The sequence below is a fragment of the Phoxinus phoxinus genome, assembly GCF_949152265.1.
Source record: "Phoxinus phoxinus genome assembly, chromosome: 21".
Taxonomy (NCBI): Eukaryota; Metazoa; Chordata; class Actinopteri; order Cypriniformes; family Leuciscidae; genus Phoxinus; species Phoxinus phoxinus.
In genome coordinates, this window is record NC_136896.1 from 17,833,937 (window position 1) to 17,853,181 (window position 19,245).

At 43.4% G+C, this 19,245-nt stretch overlaps 1 protein-coding gene across 1 annotated transcript; it reads left to right on the forward strand.

Annotated features, from left to right (window-relative positions):
- The first annotated feature begins 378 nt into the window (after window positions 1–378).
- On the forward strand, window positions 379–7,353 carry LOC306989653 (interferon-induced protein with tetratricopeptide repeats 1B-like). The gene is made up of 2 exons (XM_079595534.1): window positions 379–775; window positions 4,300–7,353. The coding sequence occupies exons 1-2, from the start codon at window positions 759–761 to the stop codon at window positions 5,741–5,743; spliced, it is 1,461 nt and encodes a 486-aa protein (XP_079451660.1). The 5' UTR covers window positions 379–758; the 3' UTR covers window positions 5,744–7,353.
- The last annotated feature ends 11,892 nt before the right edge of the window (window positions 7,354–19,245 follow it).

The window sequence follows — 19,245 nt, forward strand, 5'->3', positions numbered from 1 at the left end:
GATGATCTATTGATGATCTTCTGTCATTTGAATGTATATGGTGCTGTAATTAGGCTCTGTGCTCTGTTTTTGAGGGTGAATTGTTGTTTATGCATATTTTGTGAGTTTTTATTTTTATAAAATTATTTATTTAACGACTGTGGTGTAAAACTTGAAAAACTATTTTATACCGTGGTGTAAGTGTATGGTGAATAGTTGTTTTTTGTAATAAATGTCTTGTTAAAAAGAGTTTCCCGTATTCTTGAGCAACTGTTGATTTCTCCCTCGCTTACCGCGTCTAGGTTTCCTTCGGAGGAGTTTTGCCAACCTAAGTTACAGACTCTCACACAAGTTAAAAAGAAAAATCACAAAGCCAATCGCGATGTGTGTTCAGGAGGCGGGACTCCGATCTTTTAACCGTTTGTGAAATTGGGCATTTTACTCAGAACGCTCTTGTAAGAGATTTTAATCTAAATGAGATATTTCCTGGTTAAATAACATTTTGAACAGCTGCGCTTTTAGCATCAGACTGCCAGTAGCCTATCAAATAACATTTTGGGGTGGTCAATCAGATGGCAGGTGTGTCCTGTCCAGTGCCACAGGACACCCCTCTGCCTCCGAAACTGCTCGGACACAACACAAGCAAGGAAACTGAACGAGCCTGACGCTTCTTTCAGGAACCGAAAGTGATAGGCTATACGCAGCATAGGCGCAGCATAGGTCTACTGAGCTTGTGCAGAGCTGTCCCGTATAATTTCCCGCAAGCTACAACAAGAAAAATGATGTCAGAGATGAGGTGAATACTGTCTGTTTTTATATATTAACTAAAGATTTGTCTTGATTATCAAACTAAATTACAAAGGTTAATGCTAACAGTCTGGAAAGTTTTTCAAATCTGTCAGAGGAGACCGAGGGATAGATCATAGACAGTAACAATAAATGCGTAGCCTAGTCAATAAATGCGGATGTCTTTCTTTTTCTTTCTCTTACTTTATTTATATAGCACAAGTAAACACAACATAAGTTGACCACATAACAAAAGAAACAAGAACAATTAAAAGAAGAGTAAAATAAAAAAATAACATTTTGTAAAAAATAAAAAACTGCCAGAGGACCGTCACCGTAGACACCTACCGCATGTATTTGCAATAGAGTTTTAAATAAAGTTGTAGTTCAAATAAACGATACTTTGTTCATATTACACTTCAAACTCAGTTGTAGCATAACAGTACCGTGGTAAACAAGAAGCACATTTTATCTTGTATGAAAATGTAGATAAACTTTTAATCTAGGTTCCATGTAAAAAAAAAAGAAAAAAAAAAGAAAAAAAGAAAGAAAGAAAGAAAAGAAGCAATTTAAGGGCAATTTAATGCAGCTTTCTCTTGGTTTCTATTGAAGATAAGCAGGGCTGGGCAGGCTGCTCACTGCAAAGCAAATGGGTGGAGCTTATGTCTAGCTCCCCCTCTTTAGACGTCCAGTGAGGAGGAACGAATGTAATTTGGTCCTAATGGGTGGAGCTACAGTATCCAACCATTAGACGTCCAGAGAGGTGGAGCTGGATGTCATTTGACTTTGCAGTGAGCACCACTTGGGTAAATCCCTTAATGGCAAACTTCTTGCAAAACCAAGGCCACTGGGAGAAATGTTACTGAGGTCAGCAGGGGGTGCACTCTTTGCATCCAAATACACACGTATAGTGGTGGGATATACAATGATAAGCCATTTTGAGTCTATGACCTGTCACAGATAAAGTGAATAGGTGTGTTGAACATCGGCTGAGGCTGGATGTAACCGATCGGCAAGAGTTGCCGGTTCCAGGAGCTGAAAATGAAGACGTGAACTCGGACACTTTCTGAATCATGTGACGCTCGCGCTGCGTTTACATACTTTACCTTAGCTGAAGTGAAATATAGCCTATTCAATATTTGTCTAGACGTTTCAAATACACAGACGTTTCAAATATGTTTATGTAATACTTTATTTTAATACAGCGTCTGTTTGTACAAGAATAAGTTCAACATAAGCCTTTATTTAAATACATTTTAGTAAATAGTGGGTCTATTTTTTCAGTTTTATTTTGATAAATATGACACAATATAACAATGCGACTACATGAAAAGAGGTTTTACTGTAACAAAAAAAAGATTTGTGAGCATAAGTGGAACTGAAGGCGTGAGTATAAATACGAAACACACGTGATTGTTGTCATGAGGTGAATCTGGCCATTCGTGGAACAGCTGTGTCGTCATCAGAGCTCGTGCAGCCGCTCTTGAGTCCTCTGGCTGCTCGTGAATCACTCTTGCGGTTCTTTGATGGCATACATCACAGTCACGCGGCATCGCCGCTGCGTCAAGTTGGACACAATTTCTAACTGCCTATCTCTGCTTCAAGTCAGCCGCTGATCGGTTTACGCTGTGCTGTATGAAGTCGAATAAGCCTAATATCTTTGATCATCTCACAAGTCCACATATTAAGGTCTGGTTAGATTAGATGGTAAGCAAACAATCCGTTCTTGTAATCAACGTGATGGATGCAGGATAATGGCAAGGTAACTGGGTCAGAGTATCTCTGAAACGGCAAGGCTTGTGGGCTGCTCCCGGTCAGCATGTGGTGAGAATTTACCAACAGTGGTCCAAGGAGGCACAAACCACAAACCGGCAACAGGGTGTTGTGCGCCCTAAGACTCATCGATGCACAGGACAACGACGCGTATCCTGTCTTGTCCGAGCCAACAGAATGTCTTCTGTGGGATTGACTCTTATTTGGAGCCTGTCTCTAGCAGCCAGTCGATGAATTGCAGTTTAAGTCACTTCCGTGTTGGATTCAAGAGAGAGCCTTGTCGCTGAAGGTTGTCGCTTGGTCAAAACACACAGTGCATCGCACTCTGCGATGTATGGGGCTGCGAGAGAGCAGACCAATCAGAGACCCCTGTCCACCTTCAAAAGCACTTACAACGGGCACACGAGTGTTACAACTGGACCTTGGAGTAGTGGAAGAAGGTCACCTTGTCCGATGAGTTCCGGTTTCTTTTACATCGTATGTACGGCCGTGTACATGCAGTTAACCTAGGGAAGTGATGGCACCAGGGTGCCCTGTGGGACGACGACAAGCTGGTGGAGGAAGTGTGATGCTCTGGGCAATGTTCTGCTGGGAAACCCTGGGTCCGACCATTCATGTGGCATGTTGACACGTGCCACCTACCTAAACGTTGTTGCAGACCAGGTACACCCCATCATATGACCAGCTTCGTCTCCATACTTGCGTGATGGATCTTCAAGCAAAAGGAACTGGATTAAATATTTCAATGCTATCGATCCACAATCTGATTAATCTGACACAATATTTCTCTCCATTCTGTCACCTAATGGAGTTTGGGTTCCTTGCCACTGTCACCTCTGGCTTGTTGTGTTGGGGACACTTAATAATCAACAATATTACTGAGAACTGAACTGAGCTGGGCGATGACATCACTGTTTTCTGCAGAAAACATTCTGTATTGCATAAAGCACTATATAAATAAAGGTGACCTGACTTGACTTCATGACAATAGTGGCCTCCAAATTCCCCAAATCCCAATCCAATTAAGCATCTGTGGAATGTGCTGGACCATCAAGTTTGACTTGACTTGAAGTATCTGCTGCTAACATCTCGGTGCCGATACCACAGGACACCTTCAGAGATTTTTGTTGAGTGTTTTGGCTCATTGGTGTATAACCTAGCCTACTATAAAAAGTCATTTGATCATTCAAACTTAAGTACTGACTATTGTGGTTAGTTAAAACCCCAGGGTGTTTCACTAAAAGACTAGGGGTTATCTTTTTTGTCCTTGTGGAGTTCAGGAGATTCCCCTCTCACTCTCACCACTTTGAGAGTGAGAAAAGTTTATGTGAATGTATAATTACCAGTATTGTGGAAAGCTGTGTATAATTAATTATTTTGGAAAACTTTAAAGCACTGCTGCTAAAGCTATATAAACTTTCAAACAGATGTTTTTGTCAGAGGTATTTTTATTATTATAAACAATATTGAATAAACAAACTGTACATTTTTGTTATTATATATTATTTAAAGCGAGATGGGTAATGGTTATGGGTGAGAGTATGCATGGATGAATACATCGCAATTTTAAAAACTACAATAAATTCATACACAAATTAAAGATTAAGATGCATAGCTCAACAATAAAACAACAACAAGAAACAGAAGCGCTCTCCCCTTTCCCTACTTAATATTAAGGCATTTTGTTAGAAGGCATAATGATGTTTGAATAAAGTTGTCCATTTCATAATGAGTTTGCTAATTCATTTGTTTTCTTGTCAGTTCAATCCAGGAGAGTTTACAACCAAAACTGGATCAGCTGGAGTGTCACTTCACTTGGAACATTAAAAAAGTTGATCTAGTCTTAACAGATATCGTCAATAGGCTTGAGGAACAGATCAAGATGGGTCTAGGGGAGGAGTTAGGAGTTGCACGAAGTCACTGCTCTTTGGCATATGTGAAATTCCTTCTTGAGGACAAAGAAGCGGCCCATACCCACCTGTTGGAATCTGAGACACTCATTAAAAAAAACCTTGGAGAGAACTGTGACAAGACTCTTATTGTCACCTATGGAAATTTTGCCTGGATAAACTACCACATGAAGAACTACACAGAGTGTGAAAGTTACCTGATGAAGCTCCAGAAGATTAATGAAACATTTCCAACCCAGTCTTCATCTGTTCCAGAGGTGCTTGGTGAGAAAGGATGGGCCTATCTTAAATTCTCTCGCAAATATTATGACAGAGCCGTAGAAGTTTTACAGAAGGCCGTGGAACTGGATCCAGAAAATAGCGAGTGGAACGCTGGTTATGCCAAGGCTCTGTATCGCCTTGAACCTGGTACATCTTGCACTGTGGATTCACCTGCGATCAAACAACTGAGACTGGTCATTGACGACAACAAAGATGATGATGCCTCGAGAATTCTTCTAGGACTTAAACTTTTGTTATGTTCCAAAAAGTTGATGAATGAGTCTGAGAAACTAATGGAGAAAGCTCTGAATGGCTCTCCAGAAGATCCACATGTCATAAGGTATGTTGGGAAATACTTCAGGAATCAAGGATCTGTAGACAGGTCCATTACGCTGCTGATGAAAGCAGTTAAAAGATCACCAGAGTCAGGTTTCATACATCATCAGTTGGCATTGTGCTACAAGACCAAGAAAATAAATTTACAGAAAGAAAAACGACGAGACAAAGGAAGCAAGACTGAGGTAAACGAAGCACGAGATATGTGCATTTACTACTTAGAAAAGGCAACTTCTCTGAAACGTTACTTTATCTTTGCCATGTGTGAGCTTGCACTTCAATACGGAGAGAGAGGTGAACTGTCCAAGGCAGACAATCTGTTCCAGAGAACATTTAAGACAGCTGCAGAGAAAAATGATAGTGTCCATGTAGTGCATTATTTCTATGCTGAGTTCCAGCAGTACAGTAATAGATGTGAGGACTTAGCAATCAGGCACTACAAGAAGTGTTTGGAAATGAATCCACATTCTAGTGAGGGGGAAAGAAGTGCAAAGAAACTGATGAACATTGCCCAGAGATGTATGAAGGTTCGCCCAGATGATTGGAAGGCCAATGAAATACTGGGATTCATTTATCAATTGAAAGGGGAAATGTTTGGGCACACCAAAAGCTATTCGGCCACTTCAGATAGCGAAGAAGATGATGAATACGATAGTAATCTTAGTGAGTGCCTCAAAGGATGCACAATTAATGATTAAAAAACCAATGGGCCTTAATTGTGCTCAGAAAACATGTGCATAGACACATATTTGTTCTTACTTTGTTGTAATGAAATCCTGGTGAATCCTCATGATGAATCCAGGTGATTCCAACTGAGGGTGTACCTGCAGCTAATAATTTGCATAAAACATGCCCAAACTATGTCCATATAAGGGCATTGCGTATAGTCTCACATCTCTCTTTTTCCCTCCCTCATGCATGCTCACTTCCGCTTGAGGGGAAGATCTTTGAGCAAAGCGTTGCATTTTCAAAACCAGATATGGTGAATTTAAGTGAGGTGGGCCATTTAACCTAAATTCATAAATAAATTGACATTCACTGATTATTTTATAATTGACTTAAAAAAACTTCAGAGTCACAGAGATGATGATGACTCCAACTGTAAACTGTGTTTTAAGAAAATGTAGAAAAAAAATCTTAAAATATGGTTAAATGAATGGTTCAGTTCGCCTTATTCATTTATTTTGTCAGCCTATTCTTTATAATCCAATTTTTTATATATGTTGTAGAGTTATTTTTCATCAAAATTCAGTTACACTTATGCATGTTCTACATTTACACATTTCACAGATGCTTTTAAGGTATATGTCTCGTCCTGCATTCCCTTGGGACAGAACCCATGACCCTGGCATTGTTAATACCATGCATTTGAGCTACAGGAACACTGTTGTTGTTTCACAACAGCCAGATACCGTATATATGAATTTTACTCATAGACTATATGTCTTTGGTTTTGTTGAATATTAATTCATGTGTTAATAAGGTCATTTTCTAATTTCTTATTAAAATGCAGGATCATTTCATAATAAATCAGGGTTGGCCCACTTTACCTGAAAATACCATTTGTCTGTAGTGCACAACGATCAAAATGTGTATTGGTATATACCTTCCAAATAACACACTATATGAGCTGAATGAAAATAAGCTGTTTTTATATATAGGTCTAAATTTGATAATATATTTAAAATGCATTTTTTGCACCTTTATTGATGAATCATGAATTTTGTCTGAAGACATTTGTACACAGATTTAAAGATATAGTTAAACCAAAATTAAAACTTTAAAACTTAAAATACTGTCTTTCAATAGCGTATATTAAAATGTAAAAATATATGTGTTGCCAAATCTGTGCAGTTCTCCTTTAAACTGAAATGAAATTAAGGTGATCTGGGGCCCAGGTAAGACTAATTCAGACCTGTGGGCCTTAAACATGATTTATATAGATTTTTGCATTTGCACTTATTTTTAGAAGAGCTGTGTGTCAGGTCTTCTAATGTATATTTTAACTCATATATATTCTCTGTTCTTTGTTTCTTAAGGTCATTATGATGTTTAATTTGAATGTCCTTTGACTGCATGTGGTGTTCAGAAATGAGTATTTTAATGTGTCATTGTATAGGGGACACATTGTAGGAATGTTGGTGCAATTATAATTTGTGTTAACATGTGGGCTTTAGTTATACATTAAACTTGTATTACTTTTACGAATACACCAGAAAATATTTGATGCAAAACCATGCTTTTTGTGTTTGAAAATGTACATAATGACCTGCCTGTATTGATTTTACCAATAAATAATGTCACTTGATACCATGTCTGATTCTGTAAGTTTATTTCAGCAAAAGGGTTTGTTTAGGATACACTGATCACTATCATGTTGGTTGTCAGACTGATTGAACATGACACACTGACCTCAATCACAGTTTATCAGTCAATATCTTTTTTGAGTAACAAAGAATTATTTTCACTGACAGTGGGGTATGTTGTCTCTGGTACTACCATGAACCATCTACTGTTAAAGTGTAGCAAACTCTTACCAATAATTGTTAAAGTGTAGCAAACTCATGATCACAGCAAAAGGCATTACTGAGCAAAAATACCATACCATTATAAAACCCTTTGAAGAACAGGAGCAAAGTTCTTCTGCTGAACACAAAGGAAGATATTTTGAAAAATGTCAGTAACCAAACAGTTACCAGGTCCCATTGACTTCCATTGTAGGAAAAAAAAAATACTATGGAAGTCAATGGGACCTGGTAACTTGTTTTGTTACTGACATTTTTCAAAATATCTTCCTTTGTGTTCAGCAGAAGAAAGAAATTCATACAGGTTTGAAACAACTTGAGGGTGAGTATATGATGATGTAAGGCCGGAGAAACTGGCTGGAGAGATAAACTGGTCTATGAAACAAAGGACCTTGCTGGAAATTAACATCTGACCTCCCCCATACAGTCTCACTCCCTCTCACGCCTAAAGACTCACACAAGAATATATATGTGGTTTAATGTGAATGATTATTATGTTTAGTATCATTTTAAATGTCTCAGAGTGAGTGGTACAAATGTCTCATTTCCAACTAAGTTATACAAAATGAAATCAGGTTTTGAGAAGTTTAGAGAAACTGGCACACAAAGGAAGGGTGTCTCTAGGCAAATGGTCTCCTACCCCCAAAAGGTGTCAACTCTGAATGTAAATTCCCATTGTCAACATGTGAAAGAGGTTTTGGCTATTTAATGGAATGCGGCAGAGGAATCGGGGCGCTTTCTGTATCCAGACTGGCCCATGTTGGCTGGGAGTCATAGAGACTCCCAGCCAACATGTATTTATTCAGGTTGGGTTCGCATCTCTTCTTTTTATTCATGTTTTGTATTGATTATCTTTGAATTGATTATACAATTGACCTGATACCTGATTTAATAAATTGTTACATGATTATTCAAACTGATTTTGACCTTGTTCATTTAATAGTTTAAAAGTAATAGTCAAACATTCGCTCACTATTTGTCACGGTTGGTAGATCCGCTGTCTCATTCTAGTCTGTGTGTTTACGTGTGTGTGTGAGGGCGTGGGTGTGTCTCGGTTCATTCATTGTTTCATGTGGGCGCGGTCACTGATCATCTGATCAGAGACAGCTGTAGGTAATCTCATCTGCCTATTTAATGCCCTGTCTTCCGTCTCATGTTTGTCAGATCGTTGTTTGATGTCTCCCTGTCTGCGTGCCGGTTCCTGCCTTTCCTCGTGTTTCGCCTGCACTGCACTTCTGGATTATTCACCAGCGATCTCACCACGGACTCCTCACCAGCGATCTCACCACGGACTCTTCATCTGCACTCTCACCACGGACTCTTCATCTGCACTCTCACCACGGACCGCCTGTCTCAGCCCCTGTGTCACGCTCCTCTTCTCCTGCTGAGTCCTGGCGATCCCAACGAGAGGATCTCGTCACCTATCATCATTCTAGAGTATTTGTTCGTCAATAAATACATTGTGCACTCGCACTTGTTTCCTCTCAGTTTCTCATTACAGAACGATCTGACCAACTATGGAAGCAGCGAGCGCAGAGTCCTTCAAGGAGTTCGTGGAGCACAGTATCGCCAGGATGGATCAGCAGGAGGAGAGTATTTCTAACACCGGACGCGCGGTTCAAGCGCTCGTGACACAGGTGTCCGGGCTCACCCAGCAAATCCAACTGCTGACTCCTCCCACTGTGCCGCCCACACCGCCTGTTCCCCCCGCCATGCCGGATGGCAGAGATCGTCCCGAGCCACGTCTACCTGTTCCTGAGAGCTATGCTGGTGAGCCGAACTTTTGCAGAGCGTTTCTCACCAAGTGTTCTATGCATTTTGCTCTACAGCCGAAGACATTCGAGACAGAAACATCTAAGGTGGCCTTCGTCCTTACCCTACTTAAGGGTAGAGCGGCGTTGTGGGGAACAGCGGTGTGGGAGAATCAGGACCAATGCTGCGCCTCGTTCCACGCACTCGCCGCGGAGATGAAGAGGGTCTTCGACCGCGCAGTGGCCGGCCGGGAGGCGGCCAGAAGACTAGCCGACTTGAAGCAGGGAAGCTCGTCGGTGGCGGATTACTCGATTGAGTTTCGGACCCTGGCGGCGGAGTGTAAGTGGAACGAGGAGGCACAGTGGGATATGTTCCTGCATGGGCTGTCCGACCGTGTGCAACGTGAGATCTACCTGCTGGACCTGCCTCCCGAGCTCAACGGACTCATCGACCTGGCGCTGCGGGTGGATGCTCGGATCAACCAGCTGGACCAACATCTCCACCCCACCCGCATCCACGGCAGCGTTGCGCCTAGAGGCAGCCTGGAGGAGAGCACGGTCGGATCCATCAACGATCCGGAGCCCATGCAGGTAGGGAGAGCCCGGCTTTCCAGGGAGGAGAGAGAGAGGCGGAGGTCCCAAGGACTCTGCCTTTACTGTGGCGGCCGTGGACACTTCCTACACTCGTGCCCGGTAAAAGAGCAAGCCCGATAGTAAGGTTGAGGCTACTATCGGGTGGGATCTCCGCCGGGAAGTCCTCACCGTCCACCCTCCTCCCTGTTAGGCTGAGATGGGCCAACTGCACACACGTCTGCCAGGCACTTGTGGACTCCGGGGCCGAGGGAAACTTCATGGACAGTCAGTTGGCACACAAGCTTCACCTTCCCATCACGTCTCTTCCTCGTCAGATCTCGGTCAGTGCCCTCAATGGTCAACAGCTCCCCAACATCTCCCTCTCCACTGCCCCCATAACCCTCATCACCTCGGGCAACCACATCGAGACTATTCCCTTCCTCCTCATGGACTCCCCTGTTGCCCCGGTGGTATTGGGTCACCCTTGGCTCACCAAACACAATCCTCGTGTGGACTGGGGTTCCAACACGGTTTCCATGTGGAGCGAGTCCTGTCACGAGTCCTGTCTTGTTTCTGCCTGTCCGTCTGTGTCTGTGTCTGTGTTACAGGAGAAGGCGGCGGATATATCAAACGTGCCTGCAGAGTATCTGGACCTGAAGGAAGTGTTCAGTAAGTCTCGGGCTGCTTCTCTCCCTCCGCATCGTCCCTATGACTGTGCCATAGATCTAGTGCCAGGTAAGTCTCCGTCTAAAGGCAAGCTTTACTCTCTTTCTGTACCAGAGAGGGAGGCCATGGAGAAATACATTTCTGATTCTCTGGCAGCCGGATTCATCCAACCTTCCTCTTCTCCTGCGGGGGCGGGGTTCTTTTTTGTGGGTAAGAAGGATGGTTCTCTGCGACCTTGTATTGATTACCGAGAGCTGAACAACATCACGGTAAAGAACACCTACCCTTTGCCGTTGATGTCTTCAGCTTTCGAGAGGTTGCAGGGAGCATCCATTTTCACAAAACTGGATTTACGTAATGCCTATCATTTGGTCCGCATCAGGAAGGGGGATGAATGGAAAACCGCGTTCAATACCCCCAGGGGGCACTTTGAATATTTGGTTATGCCTTTCGGGCTTTCCAACTCCCCAGCGTTTTTTCAGGCACTCGTCAATGACGTGCTGAGAGACATGGTCGATCAATTCATATATGTCTACCTGGATGATATATTGATTTTTTCTTCGTCTCTCCAGGAACACGTTCAGCACGTCAGACGAGTGCTTCAGAGGCTGCTAGAGAATGGGCTTTTTGTCAAGGCGGAGAAATGCGAATTTCATGCACAGTCTGTCTCTTTTTTAGGATACATCGTCTCCTCTGAGGGAATGCGCATGGACCCTGACAAGGTTAAGGCTGTGATGGATTGGCCAAGTCCAGATTCCCGTAAGGCCCTACAGCGGTTTCTGGGGTTCGCCAATTTCTATCGGCGTTTCATTCGCAACTTCAGCCAGCTAGCCGCACCTCTGACTGCCTTGACCTCCCCCAGAACGACGTTCAGGTGGTCGGACACAGCTGAGGCTGTGTTCTCCAACCTCAAGAGTCGCTTCGTTTCGGCTCCCATTCTTGTCGCCCCTGATTCCACACGTCAGTTCGTGGTGGAGGTCGACGCGTCAGAGGTGGGGGTAGGAGCAGTTCTATCCCAGCGCGCGTCCTCAGATGACAAGATGCATCCTTGCGCATTTTTTTCCCATCGCTTATCACCAGCCGAACGTAACTATGACATTGGTAACAGAGAGTTGTTGGCCGTCAAATTAGCGTTGGAGGAGTGGCGTCATTGGTTAGAAGGGTCGGGGGTACCTTTTATCGTTTGGACCGATCACAAGAACCTTGAATATATTAGATCTGCCAAAAGACTCAACTCCAGACAGGCTCGGTGGGCACTTTTTTTCGGACGTTTTGACTTTACTCTCTCGTACCGCCCGGGTTCCAAGAACATCAAACCCGATTCATTATCTCGTATTTTTGATCCATCCGAACGCCCGGTGACTCCCGAGTGTATTTTACCCGAGAAAGTAGTTATCTCCACACTCGTATGGGAGGTCGAGTCGAAGGTCAAGACAGCCTTAGAAGGGGTAACGCCTCCGCCCGGTTGCCCACCGAATCGTTTGTTTGTGCCGGAGGGGTCACGGTCCGACGTTATTCGATGGGGTCATTGTTCCAACGTAGCTTGTCATCCAGGGGTAAGTCGTACTAGCCACTTAATAAAGCAACGATTCTGGTGGCCATTAATGGCTCGCGACATTCACGATTTTGTTTTGGCTTGCTCAGTTTGTGCCACTGCTAAGACGTCTAACCGACCTCCTGATGGGTTACTTCGACCGCTGTCTGTCCCTTCGAGACCCTGGTCCCATATAGCGCTAGATTTTGTCACCGCCCTCCCGCCCTCTAATGGCATGACGGTTGTTTTAACCGTAGTGGACCGGTTCTCGAAGGCGGCACATTTCATTCCCTTGCCCAAACTACCCTCAGCCAAGGAGACAGCGGTCACGGTTATTGATCATGTCTTTCGGTTACATGGCCTCCCGATGGACGTGGTTTCTGACAGAGGTTCCCAGTTTGTGTCCAAATTCTGGAGAGAGTTTTGTAGATTATTAGGGGCTACAGTCAGTCTGTCTTCGGGTTATCATCCCCAGAGCAATGGTCAATCTGAGCGAGCCAACCAAGATCTGGAGAGAATGTTGCGATGTTTGGTCTATAAGAATCCTTCGTCCTGGAGTCAACAACTCTCTATGGTGGAGTACGCACATAACTCTTTGCCAGTGTCATCCACGGGCCTCTCTCCGTTTGAGTGTAGCTTAGGATACCAGCCACCTATCTTTCCGAGTCTGGAACCCGAAGTCGCGGTCCCCTCCGCCCACGCCTACGTCCAGAGGTGTCACCGCACGTGGACTAGAGCCCGTGAGACTCTGCTCCAAGTGGGGGCGCGCACCAAGGCTAAAGCCGATCGCCACCGGTCTAGGCCACCCGTGTACGTCGTTGGTCAAAAAGTGTGGCTTTCTACTAAGAACATTCCTCTCCGCTCCGTGTCTAATAAGCTTGCTCCCAAATTTATCGGCCCGTTCACTATCACCAAGATTATTAGTCCGGTGACAGTCCGCCTCAACCTTCCTCCAGCGTACAGGAGAATTCATTCCGCCTTTCATGTATCCAAAATTAAACCCGTGTTTCATTCTCGTCTTAATCCGCCTGCCCCGGTTCCTCCTCCGCCGCGACTCGTAGATGGGGAACTTACTTATTCGGTACATCGTATCCTGGACTCGAGACGGAGGGGACGCGGGTTTCAGTATTTGGTGGACTGGGAAGGTTACGGTCCGGAGGAGAGGAGTTGGGTACCTGCTCGAGACATCCTGGATCACTCCCTCATCGATGATTTCAATCGGCAGGTAGGGTCGTCTGGGAACGCCAGGAGGCGTTCCTAGAGGGGAGGGTACTGTCACGGTTGGTAGATCCGCTGTCTCATTCTAGTCTGTGTGTTTACGTGTGTGTGTGTGGGCGTGGCTGTGTCTCGGTTCATTCATTGTTTCATGTGGGCGCGGTCACTGATCATCTGATCAGAGACAGCTGTAGGTAATCTCATCTGCCTATTTAATGCCCTGTCTTCCGTCTCATGTTTGTCAGATCGTTGTTTGATGTCTCCCTGTCTGCGTGCCGGTTCCTGCCTTTCCTCGTGTTTCGCCTGCACTGCACTTCTGGATTATTCACCAGCGATCTCACCACGGACTCCTCACCAGCGATCTCACCACGGACTCTTCATCTGCACTCTCACCACGGACTCTTCATCTGCACTCTCACCACGGACTCTTCATCTGCACTCTCACCACGGACCGCCTGTCTCAGCCCCTGTGTCACGCTCTTCTTCTCCTGCTGAGTCCTGGCGATCCCAACGAGAGGATCTCGTCACCTATCATCATTCTAGAGTATTTGTTCGTCAATAAATACATTGTGCACTCGCACTTGTTTCCTCTCAGTTTCTCATTACACTATTAGTGATGCATAGATATTATCAAAACCTTTCATTCATGGAGTCAGATGAAATAATGAGTAAACACATATGATAAATGTATTGCATTTAACCCAAATTACTTTGAGATGCTAGAAAGACGGAGTATAATTGGAAACCTTCCCCGTATAATTGGAAACCCTCATTGGACCAATATAGCGCGGCTTACAATGACATCATTTTCATTTTAAAGTGAGCTATCCCTTAACTTCATGCAGCACAGGTATTTGACAACCATATGTGGTTCCCAGTGGTCTACAACACACCGTTTAGAATTATGTGATTCATTTACAACAAAACAAAGGAATAATGCCTTTATCTCAGTGCCAATTTATTTTCTGCTAATTAATTTTTGTGAATTAGAATGTGTGCAAAGGATTGTTGGTGATTGGAGGACACAAAGGACACGCATGCATCCTACAACACAGGCTGAATGAAGGATTCAAAACGAAGGCTACCTTCAAAGGATCCTTGAAATTGAGTCATCCCATTGACAGAGCTCGATGTTGTGGCAGCTGGGATATGTAGATTTACTAGTGTTACATAGGCGTATATGTTATCTTTTGTTTTGGTGTAAATTAATCACTTAACACTAAACTGCCAATAATATAAGCCACTGGGAGAAATATAAATGGAATCAGTACATAAAATGCTTAATATTAAAGATAAACGAGAAAAAGCGGGTGCTCTTTGCCATCGCAGCTATTTATCTACAGTATTTATTGCCAGTCTATCTGGATTCGTGAAACCATTCAAGCTTGGAGTTAGTACAGCGAGTATCACCATACACAGAGACATATCATAAATTATAGATTTAGTTGCTGACCTCTAAAATATCGACTACAGGATGTAGAGATGGAATTACGTGTGTGTAAGGTCTACCCAATTGGCCCAACGATGGTGTACAATGGTGTGGCTGAAGGTTACCTGTGAGTTCTGTCTTTTTGGTACACAAATTAGTTGAATTCCAAATTTGATCTGATTATCATGACCTCGAATTTAGTTTAGAATGCCAACTGATTTTTGGCCATTTATATAATCATTTTTCTAGACATTTGATTATTCTATTTAACTCTTTGCTCTAATTAAAGTTACTCGTTCATTTGGATTCTTATATCGCTCAGAGGTCTCATGGTCACAAACTCTTCAGTCTAGGTCATTTGACAGAGCTAACCGATTAATACTATTTAGATGACCCTGCTTATCGCTGCTCTCCCTGCTCTTATCCATGCTAGGCAGGGAGTTCTTGCCCAAAACAGAACTAGAACATATATGACTATATGATAATTGTCAATCATCTTTGACTATAGTGGTCCTGACAGAAATGGTGTCATTATGACATAGGACCTGTCTGGTTCTCGTGACCTCTGCTGAGGATCTGTGCCAATGGCTATCATGTCAACGAGGCCTTCACAGGGGATTGTCTAGTCTCTGCTGACATTCAGGGCTGCATTTTGGTCGTGTCTAGGTGCAGTTCCACCATCTGATCTGGATATGGTCCAGATCCAGCTGACTACAAGGATAAGACAGACAGACTAATATTAGCTTAGATGTCAAAGGTCGGTTTTGCCAGTCTGTCAGCTTCATGACCTGGGCCCCAGTTAGTCAAGTGCCAACTCTAAGACTGTGTGCCATATTACAAGAGAGAAGAGTAGCACCACCCCAGGAGGGATAAATACCCTCTCTTTTAAACATGTCAGGTCTGCCCCAAATTTTTTTTCAATTGTCTATAAACTCTATATTATTCTGCAGACACCACTTAGACAGCCAGCCATTGAGTGACTATAGTCTGTTACGCATCTCACTACGTGCGTAACAGACTGATCTGCCTTAAAGGTGGATGATGATGAAATTGTTTTTTTTGTATTATTTTCATGTTATCACTGTGAAGCTGCTTTGATACAATCTGTATTGTAAAAAGCGCTATATAAATAAAGATGACTTGACTACGTAGTCACTCCGGCGAAGGAGGCCAGAACATATTACAGTGTCTTACATCGTACTGGCAAGTTCACAGACCCCTTTAATGTTATTTGAGTGATCTCAGATTTTCAAAGTCGGTCATAATTAGTGCCGACGTGAATAACAATCTTAGAGTATTTACGAATAAACATTAACCAGCATTTTTAAATTTGCTTTGATAGGTGCTCTGGATCCCGGCAAACATGTGACTACGGTGGCTGGTGTCTCTATTTTCACATACCATACAATAGAATTGCCAATAACTAGGGTTTCAACAGGTTTCTCAGTGGGAGTATCACTGAGTGGGGAGAACCTGTTTATTGTTTTAATCGGAATGAAACAGTGGTGTTTTTTTTGTCCCGCGACTATGTCGTCTCACAGTTACCCAGTTGCCCTGCTGCGTTGGGCTCTGTAAACGGAACCTATTGAGATCTAAGACACTCATTAAAGAAAACCTTGGAGAGAAATTAAAGCTTTAGCATAAGTTCTGCCGGGAAGACTCAATTGTTACGTCACTCATTACCTTCTCCTCTATCCAATTGTGTTCTAATACTTGTGGTATAAAAGATAGGTAACTGAGTTCGCAGATGCTGACGCTTTCAATCACCTCCATCCTCCCCACCACCACCAGGATGGTCCCTTCCCATACCTCACAGGGGGTCGGTTGCGCCCCTGCCTTCGTCTTCAGACAGGAAATGCAGAGTCCGGACCCTCGGATTGCGAGCTACGGACGGGGCCTACGCCAAATAACTTTATATCATAATATTGCTTGCTGAGCTGTTAATAAATGGTTAATTGTTACAGTATTATTCTCCCGAGTCTTTCTGGTAGAACTTTGACAAGACTCTTATGTCACCTATGGAAATGTAGCCTGGATAAACTACTGTACCACATGAAGGACTCAGAGTGTGAAAGTTACCTGATGAAGCTTCAAAAGGTTAATGAAACATTTCCAACCGAGTCTTCATCTGTTCCAGAGGTGCTGGGTGGGAAAAGATTGGCCTATCTTAAATTTTCTCACAAATATTATGGAGCTGTAGATGTTTTCCGGAAGGCCGTGGAACTCGAACCAGAAAATAGCGAGTGGAACGCTGGTTATGCCAAAGCTCTGTATCATTCTGAAACTGGTACATTTGCACTGTGGATTCACCTGCGATCAAACAGCTGAGACGGGCCATTGACGACAACACAGATGATGATGTTCTGAGAGTTCTTCTTGGACTTACACTTTTGTTATGTTCCAAGAAGTTGGTGAATGAGTCTGAGAAGTTGGTTGAGACGGGACATCCAAATGTCATGAGATCTGTCGAAATATTCTTCAGGGATCAAGGCTCTGTAAGCAGGGGAATTGAAATGCTGATGAAAGCACTTTAAAGATCACCAAATGCGTTCCTCATACATCATCAGTTTAGCCTGGGAAAACCCAGACCACTTCCGACAAATTTAGATTTGCTCTGCAAGTGGGTCTGGCAAAGAGCCCATTGAAACCCATTTCCAATCCGTCGAAATCGCGGCACCAATCAGAAACGTTGGGGCGGGCTTTACACGATGACGACAGAGCAGCGACGGTGACGCAGATTTTGTACATTACAGAGATGGATGCCGCCGTGGAACATCACTCGTTCGAATCAGCTATCGCGTCTGTTTCAAGCGATTTAAAATTGTCATTTACAAAAACGGCAAAAGTCGTCAGAAGCCATTGCTACATCTTCCTGAAAAACACAAACAGAGAATTGCTGAGAGTCTCAGGTGTTTCTCCGTCGCTATGATTGGTTTTAGTTCTATCCAATTGCGCCCAGAGCCTTTTCAGCGACGTCCGTTGGTGACGCCCCTGTGGAAATGAATTGTCTATGGAGCTTTGCCAGACCCTAACTCAGAGTGGTCTGGGTTTTCCCAGGCTATCATCAGTTGACAATGTGCTACAAGAAAAACAAAATGAATTTACAGCAAAATAAAAACGGGAGGTAGATGAGGCCCATAAGGGATCAGAGCATCCATCTACAAATAGCACCTTCCTAAAAGCTTCCTTTTATAGTTGCCGTGAGTAAGCTCACACTTCAGTATGGAGAGAGACTTGAAACAGACGCGATAGCTGATTGTAATTTAATTAGCTAATTTCCCTGGTGTATAAATACTTCCTGTTTGGTTCAGTTCAATATCAGTCGTTGTCAATGTTAGTTGTGTTTATGTTACTGGCTACCTTCATGAGTATAGGGGATTATCACGCTGATACGTAGTACTTCCGCATTCAGTGATCTTTGTGCACTGCCACTTCCGGTGAATCACTCATCACTCGAACCCATGATGGACGACCCTAAGTTTATTTATACTGCATCCCCACCTCTGCATTATATATTTATACAAACATACGTGCTACCTTGTTTTATTTAAGTTTGGCCCTTCATCCCGGCGAACCGCTTTAATCCACTTCTTCCTTAAAGGTGAACTAAGTAACTTTTTTACCTTAACTGATCAACTTCGGAGTCACTGGAATGGTTATATTACTTATTTTGGGTTGAATGGTGGTGGTTTCGCACCCCCCTGGTGCCCGTGAGCGGAAAAACAGCGTTTGCAACTTTGGGCCGGCGGCCCGCCGGCCTCTTCGTCTGGAAGTATCGTGTGATCCCAAGTCTCGCGAGGTAAAGAATTGCTTTACTGCAAAAATAAATCTGCTATAATGCTGTCATTGTTGCGCTCCCTCACGCTGTTGGAACCCGAATGAAGACGACGTTGCAAAGAGTTTTCCATCTGCTTTGATGTCGTTGATCTACTAAGCCTCTAGTGTCTGAGAATAGCCAGCGAGTTTTTAACAGTTGTTGTCAAATATCTATTCCGAAGCTGCGGGGGGAGCTCTAGAGAGAAACCTCCGAGCAAAACGCGAGGATACAACAAAGAAATCCCGATCTTACTGAGGGCTGCTTTAAACTCAGTTCAGTCGGGAATCCATGGAAACTTAAATAAGGTTGGCGTTGTTTGTTTGATTGACAAAGTGGAACAGAGCAGTGACATCTAGCCTTCGTTTCAGCCATTGTTGAACTGCAACGGAAGTGGACATGCACAAAGTTGAAAAATCCCGCCCATAAAATCCCGTCCCACCAGCGTGATAATCCCCTATTTGAGTTTGCTATTGAAGGACTATTTTGCAAGATATCCTGTTTCAAGTTTGGATTCTAAGACCCGTGACACAGACATTATAGCTATACATTTTTAAACCTGTATTCCTTTGACAAATAAAAACACTGCTTTTTGTGTGCATTGTGTGTTAAGAAAATAGTTTTTACCAGTAACTAATATCATTGAAATTTGCAGAATTGTGAGATGATGCAAGTCACACTTTATACTCTTGA